This window comes from Aedes aegypti, chromosome 2, assembly GCF_002204515.2.
Source record: "Aedes aegypti strain LVP_AGWG chromosome 2, AaegL5.0 Primary Assembly, whole genome shotgun sequence".
Classification (NCBI taxonomy): Eukaryota; Metazoa; Arthropoda; class Insecta; order Diptera; family Culicidae; genus Aedes; species Aedes aegypti.
The window spans coordinates 441,354,588-441,376,405 of NC_035108.1; the positions used below are offsets into that span (position 1 = coordinate 441,354,588).

The following is a 21,818-nucleotide window of genomic DNA, read 5'->3' on the forward strand; positions in this document are numbered from 1 at the left end:
ATCAACATTATCATTGTTACATCCAACAGCTAACAGTTAGACTTTGCGAAGCAATTAAAATTTATACAGATATCAGCCAATTTATGCCAATCAGATGCATTTGAAGTCACTGTTGGCCTTAAGTGTTCGGAATATGAGTCAAAACGGTATCTCTTGCTTCAGGCTTTCGGCAATTTCGTTATGCGCGTCAAGAACTTTTTCTTTACCTGATTCGTAAGCAGCGAATTACGCTGGCACATCCAAAATAACTGCTCATTTTTTATCACAGCCTCAAGTGCAGTTGAAGCAATCCCACAACATGTTGGATGGAATACCACTGTGCAGACTCCATGACAATTCACGTATGTTTCCGTGATTTCCTTACTACACGAACGGCAAGTCGACGTCATTCTGCGCAAATACGTCTACGCAAGGCGATAAAGGTGAGATAATTTCATAGCGCCTAGAGGTCCGCAACGGCAAGTCCGGGCAACTTGTATGCGAGCTATGTGAGAAAATGATTTTCGTTCACGATGACTGGATGAAAGTGGGTCTAGAGGTGGAGATGGATGCGATAATGCTGTTCCTAATCGATGCGGAGATGTCACCAGGACCGATACCTAACACCACAAACAACAAATAACTTTCACTTGCATACGCGGCATTAAGCAGTCAGATCATATAAATTGAAATATTTTCTAAAGCCTATAACATACACAAAAACTCTATCAAAGAAGCGTGATAAAATCACAACAACTTACTTCAGGTTTTATAATCATCTATATATGAACACAACAAAAAATCATCTGCATAATCTAAATGAAATTTCTCAACATATCGCTTCTGGTATTTCATAAGTTTCTACTTGTGGAACACCGTAATTTCGGGTGAAATTGATCATTTTTCACGGTTTTTCTAGTCTGTTTTCTATAATGTTTACAATGCTAAACAACTAAATGCAGGAAAACAAGTACGAAGGTGAGCCTCATCGACTTATGTATAGAAATTTTCTAACAAATGTCATTTTAGTGTTAACAAATATCTCTAAAATAAAAAATCAGAGGATCTCATTTCGGGGTGAAATTGATCCCTTGTAGATGCCATTGTTGTTAGTTTTCAAAACAACTCTACATGATAAATTTGAGCTGTTTGTCAAATTCTTAACAATGCAATATTTATATAAATAACGAATAGTTAAATTTCAAGAATTACGCGGAAAACGCCTAAATGTATGCAATTTCCTAAGGAATTCAATGATATCTAACAGAAATTCAATTATTTCAACCATATGAGCTAATTGGTACGAGTTTTGGTGATGAAATCTGGTTTGGAGATATATCTCAAGCATCCTCACAAACTTTCAGGTTTATACCATGTTCAAATCCTTACTTACAAATAGAAGTTCATAGGTGTTTGTCAATACTGCACCGCGCATGATTTTGAAATTTTACATTATTTTCATAGTACAGTCGAATCTCCACATCTCGATATCTCTCCCTATGTCGATGATTTGTTCGGTCCTTTCATCCTGCATACATTTTCACTCTCCATATCTCGATATCCTCCTTATCTCAATATCTCCCTATCTCGATGTGATTTTCGTTCCCGATTTTCTCTCCGTATGTCGATATGCCCAATATCAAAGGTTACTAGACTAGATTTTACGGGTTCAAAACAAGTTGCAAAGATGAAATGACGTCTGTTTGTTTCCAATTTTCCTAGTAACGGAGTGATTTTGAATCTAGTATTCATTAAAAATTTGTTCTATGTCTTAATCTCTCCCTATCTCGATGGTCCCTTCGATATCGAGATGTGGAGAGGCGACTGTAATAAACATTCTTTAACGCGAAAAACTTCACAACACACAATTTGACAATAGTTACAACAAACAACGTTCATTCACTGCAGCTTTCATTGATATTTGTGCTCTATTACGAATAAATGAAATCGTGTGATACGATGGTCAATTTCACCCTTCTGATCAATTACACCCGATTTTACGGTACAAGAGAAAATCCTTGCAGGAGTTACAGAGGAGTTAAAAAAATGAATCTTTGATGGCATTCATGTAAAATGTATGGCCGAGTCCACTACCAGGTTGGCCGATATCTCAAGAAAAAAGTTAAATGAAATTTGAAACAATTTCTTAAAAAAATCTTAAATAAATTCCTTAAAATACATGGATTGTATCTCTATTCCTATCCTTAGAGGAATTTTGGTGTAATTCCTTAGGAAATTCAAGAGGAAATATTTGAAAGCAACCGATTAGAAATTGAATGCATGGCTTTTCAGATTCTTAGAAAAATACTTAGTAGAATCCAAACATCTCTGGAGTAGTTTATGGAGGAATCTCTTCAACAAAGTTACTTTAATTTAAAAAATAACTCATGGAAGAATGCAAATTGAAATTCGGGAGTTGTTTCTGGAACAAATGGTAGTAGAATCTGTCTTCTTGGAGAAACTGTATAAAATCCTTGCATTCAATCTGGCATTCAGATCAGGGCTGTTAAGAATCATGACCGGCTTGCGGCACTGACGAAACCAGTCTTCTCATTGTCACTAGACGAAGCTATATTTCATGTACTCACTCCATCAGGTCGCATTGACGGGGCTCTCATGAGAGCAATTGTAAAGTTATTTTGCTTTTAAAATTTCTATCTAATTTTGGAGAATTTCGGGAAGCAAATGTGTTTGATAAGTAAAATTGAGATCAATTAATGATTATAGCGATATAAATAGCAATCATATCAGATAATGAAATAAAAATTGCCGTCACAAGTCGTAGCGGTGGAAAATTAAAGAGAATTTGAAAAAAAAAAGCTTCTGTCATTGTCTCGCCGTCCGATGACAGTGAGAGAAGCTTCTATGTAAAAATCACGCGACAACCTCTATTTACATTGACGCTTTCCAGCACTGATTCAGATAAACCCGTTACTCGGCCAAAAAACAAAAAAAAAGTTTAGTACTCCTCTTTACTCACTGTGAAACAAAGTATGAAACATTTTGCACCATACACAGATATCACGCACACCAAATGTAATCGTTTTGCATGAAATACGTGAATTCCATTTTGAGGTCGTTGCCTTAGCTGATGTAAATCCTGACTTCGCCCATGTCTGTCAGCACTCATACACTGAGAGTGTCTGTGCCAAGCTGTCATGCTTGGTTCATTGGGTAGGTGCAACTGATTTCTGACAATACTGGAGTAGCGACCAAGGGTGATCAGTCAAGCTCCAGGTACAATTTTCAGCATTTTTGGTGGTGACACAAAGACGATGTAAGTATATTTATGAATAACTACAAACTAGAAATTTTGAAGAAATGATCTAAACTCAATAGTACTATAATACAAACACTAGCTCATTACCTCAAAGTGGAAAGTTATTCTTCAAACCAAAATAAGGATGTTCCCAAAGTGAATAATTCAATCCGGAAGATGAGATCCCAAGTAGCACGCGAATCATCTTCCAAAGAAAAGTTTCCCGAAAATAGTTTCAAAGATGTATCAATAGAAGCATCTGTAACTTACCTATAGTTCTAATTCCGTTGCATATTAATCAAAAGCTCATAAGGTTTCATTGTCGTTCCAATGAACTTGCATTTCACTCCGTGTTTGACGTCTTACATTATTGAAACGGCGAGAATGTTCTCTGCAAGCATCAATCAAGTCAAGTTTATCAAGATATGTTCTGTAACTTTCAACACAAGACGGGGTTGGTGGTCTGATGGCTACCGCTTCTGCTTCATAAGCAGAAGGTCATGGGTTCAATCCCAGGCCCGTCCCTTTTCTCATACTTTGTAGTTGTATATCTCTCACTTGCTTCTGTCTTCCATTCTAAATCTATCACACTCAAACTATGGACCGATGCACGAGTTCACTATCTGACGTTTGAGCGGTGCCGTGATATTTACGTGACCATGGCAACGAGTGAATTCGGCACCGCTCAAACGTCAAAATAGTGAACTCGTGCATTGATCCATGGACCGATGCACGGGTTCACTAATTTGACATTTGAGCGGTGCCGAATTCATTGGTTTCCATGGTCACATACATAACACGACACCGCTCAAACGTCAAATAGTGAATCCGTGCATAGGTCCATAGGCCAGGGGAAATGGTTCACCTAGAGTGAATTTCTGTCAGAGAAAAAGTAGATTTTGTATGAGATTTGACAGAAAAATGAATGGACAAGTTCATAGCAAACGCTAGAACCAGAGACGGACAAGATTATTTCACGCGCATGCCTTTCCTTACGCCTAATACATAGGCAGTCTGCTAACCACAAAAGCAAACCTCTCTGCCATGACTTTCCCCCAATCCATACACTCCGCATGAACTGGCGTAGATGCAGTCGGACTCTCCACGGTCTACAATGGGCTAGTATAAGTGCAATATCATTTCCTACCCCTTCCCCACATTGGTCTGCATTCTGACGTGGCAGGCGCCATTATAGTCTAAAAATAGGAGATCACCAGCACTTATACACTGAGGGTGTCTGTTAGTCCCAAGCAGTCTGAATGACTGAATGTTGGTTCCTTGTGTAAGTGCAGCTGATCTGGCGATACTGGAGTAGCATCGACGGGCGACCAATCAAGCTCAAGCTCAAGCAAGCTCTATGTTCTGTAACTTTCAAAACAAACTCTTGCAACTTTTTCAAAAATGCCAATTTTAATGTAATGTTTCAATATACTTTCATTTATAACATCCGCAACATAACTGCATTGCATGCAAGCTACGTTTTAATACCCACAACTCAAGAAGATTGATCCCAGTTGCGTGAAAGTTGCACTAAACTCCGTATTTGACAGCTAAAAGTTTCTTTGTTTCAATCAAGTTGCAGTATAGTTGCGTTACACCTCACGTATCATGTAACAACGAAAACATGTTCTAGCAACAGTTTGTTTGTTTACATGGTGTTTCTCATCTGTTGCGCGAAAGTTTTTGCAAAAACTTTAGCTCTTTTGCCATATTAATGAACTTGTATTGCGAAAGGTGCAGTAAAGTAATAAGCAACAAAGCAGTGATGCATTTTAAACTGAACGCAAGCCAAAAGTGAACTGAACGCGTTCTAATTTTGCACGAGAACCTAGCAAGCATTGAACTCTCGTGCAAGATTCTGCACCTGCCCAAGAACGACCCGTTCACTTCAAAATGCACAACGCAGAAACCATAAAAAAACTTCATAAGAACATATTGAGTTCATGGCATTACAAATTATGGAACCATTGAAGTTTCCTAACATATTTGCTAAATTTCCGCATTCAAATATGTCGTGTATCTGCCATGAAGACAGTTTTCATTTCACGTTCAGTTTTTAGCTCTCACGGGTTCAAATTTTTGAACTGCTCATTGTTCAAGCCTACTTGATCCCTCATTCAAAGGTTTGAACTGGAACGCAAACTGAACGCGTTCAAATGCAACACTGCAACAGAGCATTGTGGTCGCTTATATAGAGCATTGGTGAGGCAGTTTTACGAAGAGCTGGTAGAGTAGTGAGTAGAGGAGAAGATTTATGATCTAGGGTCGGGAGTTCGATTCTCGTTTAGGTTTATGGTTTTTAATTTTTTCCTTCTACGTATTTTGCAACAAATATGCATTTTCTCTATATCATAAATATGTTGCAAACAGGCTCCGCCTCTTGCGCTTTTTGGGTTGCTATTTAGTGCATTTGTAAGTGATATTTTCAACGATTTTCAACTCCGATTAGTTTCAAGAGATATGTTTATTAGAGTGATGTAAATTTTGAAATTTTGGCTCCCCTATGCTTAAACGATTTTTATTATGATAAATAGTATCCTCCCAAAGTTCAAAGTGATTCGGAATAAATTTGACTGTGCACACGCCATTTGAAGTTTACATGGAGATTACTATGGAAAACGCCAACCTTTTTTGTTCAGCCCTCTGTCTCGTTATTATTTTATGAAAAAGTGAACCAATTCTAGTCATACGAAATACTTTCAGCTACAACTTTGCCGAAGACCACATTTCGATTGGATAAATTGCTATTCATAATCATAAAGTGGGTTTGCATTTTGCATGCTTCACCAACTGCTCGGCAGGCAACAGTGGTGCTCCTGGCGGGTAGAATAGATCAAAGTAATCCAGGCTACTATGTTCTATAGCAAAAAACAGTGTTGCTCTGAAAGTAATTGATAGATCATCTCAGCATGATTATGACTTTGTTATCAATGATAACAAATTATCCATACGTCCAATCAAAATGTGGTCTTCAGCAAAGTTGGAGCTGGGAAGAACTCACATGAGAAGAATATGTTCACTTTTTCATAGATTATTATTACGAGCAGTTAGAGGACTGAACACAAAAGGTTTGACTTTTCCGTAGCAATTTCCATATAAACTTAAAATGGCGTGTGCACAACCAAATTTCTTCCAAATCACTTCAAATTTTGGGAGAATGATTTTTTTCATAACTGACATCGTTTAAGCATAGGGGAGCAGAAACTTCAAAATTTGCATCAGTCTAATGTTTATTCTTGAGTTGAAACAAACTGGGTTACTTGGAATTGAATGTATTCATCTATTTGTGTGCTGATACCATGTATCCAGTGAACTTCTGCAAAAAAATCAAACAAAATTAATCCAAAGAGGATTTGTTTCATCAGCAATTTTCTTCAGCGAAGCTAGTATGTAGAAGTAGTAAGTTTGGATTATTAATAATACCATCAACACCAGTCATCAATTGTAATGTTTCTACTGATATTAGAAGTAATATTGAAGTTTTCTTTTATTTAATAAAACGGCTGAAAAATTGACAGAACGTCATTTTTATCTTAAGGGTTGTAAGGCAGATTGAAAGATGAAATACAGTGGGATTCCGTTTTTGGCATGCTCCGTTTTTGGCATGCTCCGATTTTGGCACCCCCCGTTTTTGGCAACAAAATGGATCCGTTTTTGGCAACATTTTTCAATACCATCAAAATTTGTAAATTTTTGTAAATATTATCGTGTCTGTTGTTTTAGTCACTTGAATAGCATGTCAACTCCACACCGATTACATTCCAGATCTCCATTTTCGTCGATGTTTCCCTAAATCTCACCAACTACTAAGGACTCGCGTACGCGCTCATTTAGTTCAGAATGGTCATTGGTCATACATAGGCAACTTTTCATGAGACCAATAATCTCCACCAGTATCTCAACTTAAGACCATTCTTTTTTCATAGGCATTCATATTGAGTGACCAGCCCACTTGAGTCTGCCAGTAGGTGATACAATAAAAAAAACACTGCTCTTCGGATTTGGAACAGCTTGTTCGAACAAAGCACCAGTACCGACATAAGAGCAACGAAGAATCTATGACTCACACAGTTACAATCATAAATTTTGTCTCGCTGTGTTTATCATTATGGATTTATATACATTGCGTATGTAAAAACACACCGCAATATAGATACAAATATGTACAGCAAAATGTCGTGTATCATAACTTTTTATAAATTTCATTAAATATCGTGACAAATGCGAATACTGTCCAAACTACAATTAATTTTAAATAATACCATTGAAGCGTGCGATAAATACGACTGAGAGTGTTTTTACTTTTTGTCTGTGGTATTGGTGTGTATATTGATCTTTCTGCGTCAACTATTTAAAGCTACGTTCTCTCTTTTCTATAGACTCTTTAAGGCGTTAGATTTGTTAAGAGACGATCCAGAATTCTGTACAAGATTGTTAATAAAGGATACGGGTCTCAACATCATCAAAATGTTCCTTACAAGCTGAGTCTATGAGTTTCCTAACTGTACCCTGGAGAATCCTTAAGGGATTCTTCGTTCTTGTGGGACTTTTCAGAAATTTTCACGAATTCATGAGGATATATGCAGATTCCAAGTGGACACTGAGAGCTTCTTGAGGGATTGTTAGAATGTATAACTGGTTATGGAGGATTATGTCCAAAATCTGGTGGTTCCTAATAAACTCTAGGGCGTCTTAAATTCTGTAAATTTAAATCTTTTGGTCTGTAAATTTTAAGCGGGATAATGTGAATTTCTAGTAGTATTTTTAATATTTTTGGCAAAAACTTGAGGATTTTGAAAAGGTTCCCAGAGGAATTTGAGGTGTGCTAGTGGTAGCCTAATAATAATAAACTTTTAATTTTTTTCATCGGAGACTTGAGAATTTACGGCAACATCGCAGCGGAATTCCAAGATGTTAACTCATAGCAAAATCCTTAGCAAGATCCTGAGAACTCTATGCGAGATCCTAAGGATGCTTGACAAGATTCTTCAGAGCTCAAGCGTTTTTTTCTGTGACTTCTTATGAGAACCTGAAGATTCCTATAAGGTTCTTGAGGTTTCATAACAGGATCCTGTAAATTTCAGTTGATTTCATAAGGCAGGTGTAAAACATATATCAAGCTGAATTAAAAATTATTTCTAGTAAAAATTAAATTCTACACAAGTATAAGCCATTTATGCATCTTCTCATGTTTATGTTTGCCCTTTTGATACAGTCAACCATTCATTATAAAATGCTTTACTTTATCAGAAACATAAATTGAAGGAGCAATTCTAAACTTGCGAATTTTTCGGATTTTATGCTAAAGTCCAAAAGTTAAACTGATTTTAAATGTTCATTTAATTAGAAAAAAGGTCAGCCGTTTTGCAATACCCAGCGCATTTGATTCGCAAATACGTCTTTAAAAGAAAACATTTTTGTTTTCGTTTTCTCTCATAGTTTTAAGAAAATGTCCAGTTCTTCAATAAAAGTCACCTATGCGATTATTGGTTTTACAAGGCCCTCTTATACAAACATTATGCATAAAGCTTCTAAAAAATAATTGAAGACGTTGAGGCGTAAAAACGCGACCAGAAAATCGTTTGCCAGATTTAATATTAAGGAGCTATAGATTCATAGCATAGTATAACCCTTCGGGAAAATGATTCGAAGTGAACCTTTTCGAAGTCTCAACGCCTTATGATTCCATAAAAATGATGTATTTACATTGTAATGATGCTTTCAAAACCAATAGTTGAAAAATAAAATTTGAAATATGGGTTCCGATTTTGGCACGGTTCCGTTTTTGGCAACTGAAAATTTCAACTTTGTTGCCAAAAACGGAATCCCACTGTATCCAAAAAAAAATCTCCTATTTGAATCGCCCTAACCCTCGGTACACGTTTCTATCATTGTACCATATTGTGTGTCCCTGGATGCAAAAAAGCTTGGCTTCTAACTTTTCGTCGATAACTTTGATGTGCGCACACGTTTGCTCGTCGAAAGTTGGATTTGCAGAATCGAAACGAGGCGACCCGTGGAGCTCTTTGAAGAACGGCTCAATTCTCTCGTTTGAGACTGCAGAGTTCTTATCCCCAACCGTACCCACCGGTAGCTTATCCCAAATGACTACGACCGACCGTAAACATGTGAGTTGCTGTATTGGAGCATGAATTTTTAATCATAATTTTATTGCAACTTTTTAATTTTAATTTGAGTGCATGTGGGAGCTTTTTTTTTCTCTGCACCAACCACACACAGGAACAACTTCTGTTGATGATGTATTCCGATTTTTCATCCGGAATTAATTTGTCACAAAAACGAGGCCTGTGACCGCAATGGAGTCGATTTTTCTCATTAGGGTTTGGATGCAAAAAAGTGGAAAACATGTTGTGATTGTTAAACAACTAGTAGAGAAGATTTTTTTCTCTATATAAATGTGAAACACGTATCGTATAATTGCACGCATGGCTGATGACCACAAAAAGGCCATTAATTGTGTGCCGCATGAATAGCATTATGGCTAGACTCAATCGCGGTACAAAAAAAACGATAGTTTTGACGTTGATGAGCTGTTTGCATTTAATCTGGTGGGGTGGGATGTCATACATGATAAGAGCATTTTTCTCATGCGAAAATCCTGGTCTCTAGTTGAGAGTCTTTTTGGACAGGAAATTTTTTTTTGGGCAATATGCAAATTATGCCATGGCAGGCAAAGAAAACAATTCAATCAATAATTGCTGTAATGCTCAGTTGAAGTGATAGGCCAAATTGTAATGCGAACGTAAAACCTTGAAAGATGGCATGTAGCTCAACAGACAGAATATCAGTTCGAAAGAATCATAAGCACCTCCATAATAGCGTAACTGTAGCATCTCAAATCCCAAGCGCCCATCCTGACATAATCCCGTTGAGTAGAAGATAAGTGCATCTCTCACTGCGACAAGGATCCCATCTCGTCACAGATGGATGCCCTTCCAAGCGAGCCGCATCTCGACAGTTGTGGAATACAACGAGCGCCCTCTTACAGCTGACAATCGAGTGTTTATTTAGGAAGCCGTCAAGAAGGATGAGACTCTGAAGTCAAGTGACGATACGAAACCGCACACCCGTGCATGAATAATACTGCGTCGTCGTCTTTGCTTCCCGTCATCGTCAAAGGATGGAACCAATTTTCCACTTGATTATGAAGTTATTAAAAATTGTCAACCGTACGAAGGGTTGCGCATTTCTACGCTTGGAACGGAATCGGAGATTTATCGGATTCAATTAATACTTCCATCGTTAACAGCTTGTGTCTGTGTCACCCAACATCGTTGTCGTTTGTGTGCGTCGTCACTGGATGGGTTTTGTCCAGTCCGGTGGTCAGTTTCCGTTGCGGTGACTAATTGGTAGCCATTAATCGGTGACGCCTACACATTGTACCACCACTCAGAGGCTCAATATCCCTAGCCAGGGTTGATTACGCAATGAACGTAGGCGCTATCGCTCACGCAGAGGCATGAACCACCTTCCCTCATTCTTCCCGGTGACAATGGGGAAATCAATTTCGTGATTGCCTGATCCTTCCAGATCCCGCCGATCGGGGAAGCCTCAGAGCTGTCAATCAAGAATGTCAATTCTATTCAGAAAGCCATTGTCCCCGGGTTTGCGTCGTCCTTGGAAGTTTGCCACGAACATCACCAGAGAAGGCTGCCAACGGCAACCGAGAAGCAATTTGCATATTCTGTCAAACCTTCAGTGTCGCACAGCTTTGGGAATCAATAAACAAGTAATTACGGTTTTCGGGCAATTCGACAGAAGAGGACATTACAAATTCATAACGCGTTTCCAATTATCGATTGATTGTGTACTGGGCCTGCGAGCACTTGGAAACGGATGGTTTCTTTTTTCGGATTCGGATGGGATGTTATTCTTTCCTTGATCCATTTCAGACAAGAAAAATCTTCTCATGGCAGTGGATTGGTTTTCCGAAAGCACTCCTCCGATAATTTAATCAAAATTGAGCAATGATACGGCGGTATGCTTGCCGGAGGGGATTGAAGTTACGACCCACCGAAAGTGGCTAAAAGCCGGAGGGCATCTGCCCAAGAGAGAGAGGTGGAGATCGGAACATATTTCCCACATTAGAGGAGTCCCCGGAGCAACAGTCGAAGTGCACACGAGAGAAGAGGGTGTCGTCGTGTGGGAAGTTTCTGGGCATTAAGCAGTTTAAGGGCAATTGATTTTCTCCCCCTTTCAGCGTGAGGCTGATGGAAAATTAAAGTCAAGTTGATGATGAAGCTGGGCGTAGGGAAATCACTGAACGGGATAGGGAGATGTATTTTAAAGAGGTATTTGGTGCGGGAAATTGCGGTTGGATTGTTGTCAAGGGATATCCTGAGCGAATTAGATGGAAAGTTGTACGAATTTGTTGAAGAACAGCAATTTTGATAAGTAGCAATAGAATTATTATATTAACGGATTGCAATAACAACAGCGGAGAGCGATAAAAATCAAATGTTTAACGGAAACTTGACAGTCATCACCGAAAGCCATCATGAATTTCTTGTGGGAATGTGGATTTTGATAGCATTATTTTGGAAATTTTCAGAATTTTTAATCTTGAACATCTTAAAATCTCTTCACCATGTATTTGAGCTCCTTAGATTCTTACACGGGATGAAATCAGAATCCAAAAACAAAGTTATAACTAATAATATCATGATTCCAGTGTGTTTTTATCTTATTAACGCTCAACGCTCCGTCATCGTAATCATCGTCATCATCCAAACTTCAAAAGCAGTTTTCTGGTTTAAAACTGAAAATTATTCGATGAAAATGTGTTCACTGTGTTTCGGTTGGAGAGTAGCATACAGTGAACACATTTTCATGTAAATTTTCTTGATTTTGAACAAAAAAACTGCTTTTGAAAATTCCGAAATCAATGACGGATCCTGCCCCCTTAAAATACACCAAGATTTGGGCTCATGATGTCATGATGATCCGTTATAAACGACCAAATAAAAAATAGTGCTAGAGCGAGATGCGAACCAAGAACCTACTGCTTGTGAGCCACATACTTTACCACACTAACAAACTGTCGAGATGAATAATGGGTGATCGAAGCAAAGCGCACCGCTTAGTGTTGTCACTCTGAATGTTACGCTTATGAAGGATCATAGTTATGACTCCGGAAGCCATTTTTTTATGCTCCTGATATCATGACCCAACAAATTTATGAATTTCATGAGTTGTGAAGCACTACTTCGGAATCTGATTTACCCCGTGTATCTGGGTCTTGTGAATTCTAAGAACAGTGCTGAATGTTTAGAGCTGAATTCTGGGGATTTTGACGATTCCTAATTATCCCAAAGGAATCTGAGGATTTCAAGCAGACTTCTGCAATTTTTAGCGGAATTTTGAGTATTCTAACAGGCGCCCGGGAGCTTTGAGCTAATCCACTAGGATGCCTAGCAGCATACAGTGTATGAATATTTCGCACGGAATCTTCAAGATTTCTTCAAAAGGTTCTTGAGAAATTCAATCGAAATATTGAGTAATGATTGTCATGATAACTTCTCTACACGGATAATAATGCGGCCTTCCAAAACGGGAGAAAGAGTCATGATTTCAGGAGGAAGGTGCGTTTTCATGTTATGAAAATACACCATGACCAAGTCATGAAATCATGAAGCATTTAACTGTAACACCGGTTGTACGTTACGTTTTCAATTTTTAGCGAAGAAAAACGTCAATTTTAATTCTCAAATCATGAAGCATGTATGCTGGAAACATGAATAATATTCATGGAAACATAAGCACTATTCATGGATTTAGTCATTTAGTAATTTATGATTCTTATTTTTGATGCGAAAAGTAGCAATCTCGGTCATGAAATCATGAAGCAGGATATGATATCATGAACACAGTTCATGGAAATACGAGCACTTTTCATTTATTTAGATGCCTATAATTTATGATTCCGATTTTTGTGCTGAAAAGCTGTCAGGCAAAATCTTCGCTCAAAGTCAATCGTTGCCCGGTTCTACATAGTCAGGAAGAGGTAAGTACATTTTGGAACGATGGCATCGATATGATGACAAAGTTCCGAAGAACTTAAACTTTATCAAAATCAAAACTTTTTTCATAATTTCACTAGCAAACATCACCGATCGCCATGAGACACGTTCACTAAGGCGCAGAAAATGACAGTTAGATTTGTGTAACGCCTTTGTGTAAGCATACAAATTCTTGTATAATAGTCACGATTTCATGACTGTAAGTCATGATATCATGAAACATAACATTTTATGAATTCATGAATTTTTGTTGATGAATTCGGAAACGGATTTTTTTTCCGTGTATAAGTAGCAATTTTCGAGTTATTTCAAGTTTGATGCAAAAATTCGTTAATAAAATAATAAAACAGACCATTGCCAATTGTTATTCACGATTCTCCATAAAAATAAATCAGTCAGTATAGAAGTATGGCCTAAACTCGAGAAAACTTTTTGTTCTTGATGGAGAATCGTGAATAACTAATGAAAATTGCCTTTTTTTAAATATTACATTTTTGCATTAAATTTATATCAATAATAGGGTATCAGTGTAATTTAAAAATGTATGTATGTATTTGTATGTTTTTCATGATACAAAATATAAAAAAAAAATTCAGTGTATATTGTTTTACTGCAGACCAAACAGTTCACTACTACTTCTCTGTAGAACATGCCTCACTGAAACCAAAAGTTTTGAAGCAAGTGAGTAGCATGCTAAAATTCAAAGGTAATTTCGAAAAGTTATACTTGAGGAACAATAATCAATTTATCATAAGAAAACTTTTATTCTGCCATACCGAAAACATGTGCAAAATTTACTGCAAATCGAAGATGGTACAATTCTGTGACTGATCGAGTTGACATGGAATTCACCATGGGTTTACTAACGTGATCCGTTCGAGTCTCATTAGATTATCTGCGAGGTTTTGAAAATTCTTTGCAAGATCCTAGGGATTTCTTTCGAAATCCAGGATCCAACAGGGCTCCTACTGTAAATCTGAGAAAATCCATCAGAATGTTGAGATTTTTTGAAAGTATTCTTTGATTTCGGAAAGGGATCAAAAATTAATAGCGTACTCCAAGGATCCCTAACATGGACCTTAAAACTTTCAATAAAATCTTAAGAGTTCTGAGTGAGGGATTCTCATTGAGATCATTTAGGAATCTTAAGGATACGGAACGAAATGGGTTCCTAGCTTCATCCTCAAGAAGATCTTGAGGAATTCCGGTTCGATTGATTCGAAAGGAATTCTGTTAGGTGTTCTTATAATTAATCGTAAAGGGAATCTCTGAAGAAAATTGAAATAAATACCATGTAAGATTTCTTCAATTACCTGGAGACCTGGAGAAAGTCTTGAAGCAACTCGAAGAAGCATCTACAGAATATCTTACGTTGATCGTTGCAGAAATATCTAGAAGAATGCATGAAGGTAAACCTGGCTGAGTAATTCCTGGACTTGGAAAAAAATCGTCGAAGAATCTTTGCAAGCGCTTCTTGCGAATTCTCTGTACAGATTTCTGAAAAAAAAATCCCCTTGGAAAATATCGGTCAATCCCTTAGGTTAGACACGTTATATTCACTTTGTGGAGAAAACCAGAATGGGTAGGTGAGCATAATGTGTCACCTTAGTGATTCCGTCTTGTTAGTAACATATTACCTGCACTCTTCTCTCGTAGCATATAGTAGTTGAAAAGTATTTCGAGGGCTCCAAACCCAGAACAGTCCTTGAAATGCTTATAACAACCTGTAAATTTTGACAGCAGTGATTATGCTGATTCAAGGCTGCTAAGCAATCAAGCTGCAAGTAGGGGAAAAGCACCAATTTTCGACCCAGCACTAATTTTTGACCCATCCATACGATTAAGGGTCTACTTTGTATGGAAATCCGAAAATTGGTACAGATTCTGGTGGGTCGAAAATTAGCGCTTTTCCCCTAGTAAAAATGCTTAAAACAATCTATTTAGTAGCTTATTTAAGTGCTTATTGGTTACCTGAGCAATATCGTGATTTCTTAATTGTTATTTCTTTACAGATGTTTAGGTTTTTCGAAACATGGTGAAAAAGATAAACTGTTCCCTGGTAGAACAAATGAACAAATTCCTGACGGAATCCTTAGAAAAATGTCCGAAGGAGTTCCTGGAGAAATTCCTGGAAATATCTAGAGAAATTCATAAACGAAATACGGGACAAATTTTTGGAGAAGTCCCAGTAATGAAGGAAATCGTGAAGAAAAATCAATGAGAAACAATATTTGGGTTAAACCCTGCAGGTATTCTTGAAGAAATTTCTAGAGGCGTTGGTTAATGAATTCCTGGAAATACCCCTGGAAGAACCCTGGAGAAATTCTTCCAAGAACTTATGCCTGAATATGTTTCTGGGGAAATTCTTTACGGAAACCCTGAGCGGTTTTTCAAGAAGAATTCCTGACGGAAAATCTGAAGGAAACCATGGAGAAATATCTGGGGGAATTCCTAGAAAAACCTCTGTAAGAAATTACTATGAGAAAACTTAGGAGATGGTTTTGGATGTATCGTTATTTTAAAGAGACATTTTATAAGGAAAGTTATTTCTGGAAAAATTCGAAAATTACCATGACATAATTTGTGTACCATCCCTTACAGGATTTCCTGGAGGTACCCTTGGAAAAATTTCTGGAGTTTTACGCAGACTTATCAAAATATCTACTTAAATTGTTCACATTTTATATGATATATGAAGTTTCTATCACATATCTTATCGTGTTATACGAAGTAAACTTGGTTCTGTTTCTGCTGCTGCTTTTTTCATCCATGATCTATATCGCTCGAACATTCGCAGTAGCTCCTATGGTTCCAAATGAACAAATTCGGTTGTCACTACAGATCTTAACGTTTTGATTTTGTTCATATAAAAATTGACCTTCTTACCATTAACGTTCTACACCTCAGATGGCAAAACTCTGATATTTATCACTGCTTATATTCGCTTCAGAAGTTTTGTTAGTAATCATGGTAGTTGACACGTTTTCGGTGACAATCGTCAGCCTAGCCTTCAGCATTCACACCATGACGTACGAATGAATAATATCATTTGAATGCAGCTAACCACTATGGCATCGCCAGAAAACGGTGAGGTTTTGTTTATTTCAATTTTTTTTCCGTAATAAGAGCTGCTTTTACTGCATGGGTGTCACATTCTACATAACAAGCAAAAATTGATCATCTTTGTTGATGATGATCCGTCATCTCTGAAATCTATGCTAAACTTACACTCAGGCAAATGTACTATCGATAAACATAGGAACCCCTTATGAAAATTCGCCACAAGGAATCGGGTTGAAATTCATAAATTTGCCTTATGAAACCGAAATTTGAAAACAAAAATAGTTTTCGCAGCAACCTGGAATTGAACCAAGGACCTTGCGATCGATAGGCTCGTGCGTACACCCCGCGCCTATCAACGCCTTGGTATGGAGTGATGCTAAAACGATACATAAAGCGTTCGTATTGCGATAATTGTTCCATCTTTCATAAGGCAATATGTATGAATTTCGATAGTCCAGTTCGCTGCGTGTATGATTTATGAAAATTTTATCTTGTCAGACGACATACATTTCAACGACTTCCTATTCCTTGATGCTTATTCTACCGATCATGCTGTTTGTGAAATGTGACGGTAGCGGTTGAGTTGACTTATGACCATGGAAACAAAACGACCCCAGAAATGTCGAATATTTACAGCACTGGCTCTAGGGGCTTACAAACCAGATTTTCAGCGGTAATAACAAGATATCAACAGCCCAGAGTAATTCCTGCAGCTGTAACGAATATCCTTCCTCAGTAACAAAATGATACATCCTCTCTCCCACTTTCCAAATTCACCCTCTTCCAAGCTTTCAGGCAAAAGGTCGAATTTTTATGGCAGTATTGCACAATTCATGCCGTGAACAATTTCCAACAGGCTTGATGACTCCTCCAATGTCCATAATGATGCCAACCCAGCCTCGAGAGGGGTCAAGTGTGCGAACATGCTGACTGACTGAGGGGTCAATTCGCTCACCGAGCATGATTTATCACTTTTACAATATCAGAAGGGGGATAGGAATTCGAAACGTATTCTAATTGCCGTTATTGTGACTTCTGGATTGGCTTTTGGTCATAATTCGATAAAGTACACTCCCTCGCATCAATCGTCATCATAAAATGGATCCAAAAGATGTGACCAATGGATCCCCGATATAAAAATGGCTCCCGAATGATTTTGACTGCTGACACTGGGATATCAATCTCGGGAGCCCCGATTTTGATCCAATAATTACATAGAATCATGTGCAGCTTTACACCCAAACCCAACCAAACGGACGAGAAAACATCATTTATCAATCTGTGCAATCACAAGTGGTGTGCCTTATCTTCCCGGTGCCCTCACTCTATTTCTGCCTCCAGTCAGCTCAGCTCAGCGGCCTTCATATCGCACGCTCGATTAGCACCGAAATCCATTCGGAACAGTTGTTTTCTGCGGTGGATTGCATCAGCATCGGAACGAGAAGGATGGAAGCAATTTTCAACACACTTGCAACTCACGGTTCGGTGATTGAAATTGATAACCGATAATATGATTTTGACAGCTTCAGCGAGAAGGATTTGAAACGAAGCTGTTCTGGATTGGAGCTGTGCGCCGTCAGAGATTCTTCCTTATATGTCTTTAAAAATTTTTCCAACCTCCAGTGTTTCTGGTAGCCTTCAGAAATTCTTACTGGAGTCTCTTAGAACTTAGCCAGGTATCCTTTAGTGACTTCCAGAATTTAGAACTATTCCATTTAATTCCATTAGAACTGGTATCCTTTGACAGATGTTAGTAATTCGACCTCAACTGTAAGGACGCCTTCAGACTAGAAGTCGAAACTAGTAGATGCCACTAAAGACGGCCTTACAGTGGAGGTGGAAATGCGTGTATCTGTCAAAGGATAATAACTCTAGTTGGAATTAATTAGAAATAGTACTAAATTCGGTTTTATTCAACTAAATAGCTCAAAGATTCAATACCAAACATATTTCGGCTCACAGATCTAATCTGGGTCTATTAAATTTTGCCCAGATTCCACCTATCTGCAATCATGCGATTACACTCCGTAATACTCTTTAATCTCCCAAATTGGCGCTAAAAGCCAAACTCAGTCCAAACCCCTCCTACGGACCACCCCTACAAAAATTCCACCGCAAAAATAATTGTTCGACATCAAACTCCCTAGACAACATCGGAAACAAACGAATCCCCGTCGACAACAGCACAATTTCCTAGGAAACTCCTTCCTCAAGCTTGTTCTCTGCCGTCTTCCACTTTCAAAATCCCTTTCGATTATCACATCTCGTTCATAAAATTATAATGACTACATCAGCTTTTAGCCGACGACGACGACGACGGTGTCCTTGGCATCATCTGTCTTAATGACGTTCCTTCCATCCCGGAAAATACAGAAGCCACGATGATGAACTCCCAACGATCCGGAACGCAGAGCACCCTGTGCGCTGACAGAGAGAATAAAAGCCTTTTCTGGAAAGTGGACGCGGAAGGGGATCCCATCCTTCCGGGACACAGTGGCGGACTTCCATACAAAATTTGGTCTAAACCTCAACACTTGTCAAATATGACTGAAAAATTGACCAATCAGTATACTATTTCTGGCATTAAATTCCACACAAATTTCGTATTTTCAGTCATAGTCAAAACAGATTATTTAACATAGATTTTACTTAGCTTTGAAACACCAAGTTCGTTTCGCAGTTTCCATTTCAATTCAAGCGTGACACGTGTTTCGTCGTGTACATGTAAACTCCACAACGTCAAAACCTTATAACAGCACGAATTACCTAACCTAATAATAACAACCTAACAGGCGGGAATTACCTACTTGATCATTAATTAACTGTGCAACGAAAATTTCTTATTTTATCAAAAATGTCATAAATATATTTTGGAAATATATTGAAAAGAATCGGTTTCACTGAAATATGTTATTTCGCAAACATGTGTATCTTAACAAAATGTACAATTTAAAGAAGGGCATGTTTTAAATACTGCCGTTTAAAATTATACCTATTTCAATAGACAAACTTAAAAGTAGATGGAGTACCGTGTACCTTTTAATTCCGCTCCCTCTGCTCTGTTTTATCATTTTTATCAAAATCTGAGACGGCCTTACCGTTGAGATCAAAGTTTTCATTTTCTTATAGATATTCCACTAAACAGCTTTAAGATTCATTATCAACAAGATAAATTTTTAGTTTTGTCCGACATTCCGCCACTGTGCGTTGTCGTCCTTGTCGTTACTAAGCACTTGGTGGTGGTGCAATTTCTGATTTAATTTTCTCGCCCTTTTTGTTCCTTCACTCAGGGGAGGGTGTGACTTAAATCAAAACATCGTACCCAACCCGGAAACCACTATTGTTCTGTGGATATGTTGAACTGTCTACGAAGTTACTGCCAGACCTTTGATCTTACCTCCAGTCGGTTCAACGAGTCCCGGAAAAACTTCCCCAAAAAGGGCCCATACTGGGTGCCCTTGGGGATGAGCTTACACGCCACCACCGAACCATTGCGGATGTCCAGGTCCGGCGGGGGTGGCCGCTGCAATCGGGCCATCTGCCTCAGGAACTGTTCGGCGGTTTGTAGTTGCTGGGGATGAAACGGAAGAGTTTCAATTGATCTATCCATAGAAGATCCGAGTAGGTGACCTACCTTTAACCGCTCGTTTTGGGACTGCTCATCTGATGTACCATTTCCAGCTCCGTTGCCGTTGTGAATGACCAGGTGGTTTAGTGGGATCACCTGCAGTCCCGGAGGCACTTCTAGGTTGGAAGGGACCCCTCGCGAAGAGTCCGACTCGTCACCGCTGCTGCCTGTTAGAAATAGATGACGGAAGAACGCGCGTTAGAACCTAAATGAAATGCAATGTTTGGAACAGATCTGGATTGAAAGGAAATGTGTCATAATCATAATGCTCAAGAAATCTATATCGTAAAGCTGATAATAACATCGTTTGTGATTAATCACATGCTTGAATTGTATTAAATGTCTTTCTCTTATAAAACAGGCTTAGTCAGAGATTGACGGCGTACTGCAGAGCTGGAATCATAAGAACAAACTTGCGCAATTGTCTGAGAGTACATTCGTAAAGATCAGGGATTGAAACCAGAGAAAATTGAGAGAATGTTACACTTATCGCTCTCGGTAACAATCATGATTTGCAGCACATCATGAGAGCATATTTATCGTAAACTGCTACAGCTCTGGTTAGATCGCGGGGATAGGAGTGCATGATAAAACCTCCCTCTAAACAAGCTTCAAACCTGGGGGACACTATTGCTATTGAATGTTCGGGGATCTTTTATCGTGCAGTAAAATAATACATCTTCCCCCAATGGTAAACAAAATAGAAAGAATGATTTCATTATCGCTCTCGTTTTGGGACTCTCGTTCGCTGCTCTTATTTCAAGCGTTAGCTAGAACAAGAGCGTAAGTAGCTTTATCGATTTCTCTTCATCGATCCTCTCTTGTGTGAATAAAGGTGACAGTTTCTGTGTGTGCGTCTTACGATCGCGAAGTGAATCTTTTTCGTTGCCTTAATTCCTCATTATCGCGTGTTTCTTGCCGCCAATAATTGCAATAAGTGCATGAAGAGTTAGTTTAATCGATTTTTGTTGAGACATCGATACGGTAATTTCACGTGAACGCTTGCTATCCACTTAATCTGGGGACTTAAGTTACTGTTGTTCGGTACCGAAAACTGAAGATGTCTTCAAATGCAACTACATCGACATGCAAAAAGTGCTCAGAAGCTATCGTCCATGGTGCTGATTGTATTGGTTGTGAAGGTTTCTGCAACAATGTATTCCACGCTGCTTGTGTGAAATTGTGTATCATGCAGTACCGTCAAGTTTCAAATTTCTGGTGGATGTGTGATCTGTGTATCAGTACGATACGCAAAATGAGAAATGATCGCAATGATCTCAACAGTGTGACTGTAAAATCTACTACACCGAAACCAACCGAGATTGCTCGCATCGATAGTGAAATTGCCGAACTGAAGGAGCAAATAGTAGCCTTACATCAATCACTTTTGTATGGTACTGCAATTCGTGCCGAATCCACTGATGTCGATGAGGAATCAAAAGCAAATCGTCCGCTTGCAGAGTCATCCCTATTTACTCTACCTGAAATTCAACAAAGTACAAACCCCGTAGACTGTCTCGGCAGTATAGAGGAAGAGAGGTCGCCAAATGATCGATTCTTGTTATTCATAACAAGAGTGAAAAACTGCGTTACTGAGCAACAAATCATGAAGCTGGTCAACGATTCGCTAGGCACAGAGGATGCCGTGATCAAGAAGCTCGTACCCGCTTGGAAAGATTCGACATCGTTGCCTTACATCTCGTTTAAAGTCGGAGGCAACGTTCGCCTTAAATCAGTCGCACTCCTGTCGAGTACTTTTTCGGCTGGATTAAGTTTTAGAGAATTCCGTGATTATGTTTGGGAACCACTGTGATTGATTGAATTGGCTTTAATGCGTCGTATGTGTTCT

At 38.5% G+C, this 21,818-nt stretch overlaps 1 protein-coding gene across 6 annotated transcripts in view; it reads right to left on the reverse strand.

Moving 5' to 3' along the window:
• Positions 1-21,818, reverse strand: part of LOC23687649 (transcription factor hamlet) — a 453,938-nt gene that overhangs the window by 116,846 nt on the left and 315,274 nt on the right. For all 6 annotated transcript variants that reach the window (XM_021847868.1, XM_011495189.2, XM_021847871.1 and 3 more), the window contains exons 2-3: positions 19,976-20,136; positions 19,739-19,912 (exon numbers count right to left, since the gene is read on the reverse strand). In XM_021847868.1, coding sequence (XP_021703560.1) covers positions 19,739-19,912; positions 19,976-20,136 — 335 coding nt within the window. The remainder of the gene's footprint in view (positions 1-19,738; positions 19,913-19,975; positions 20,137-21,818) is intronic.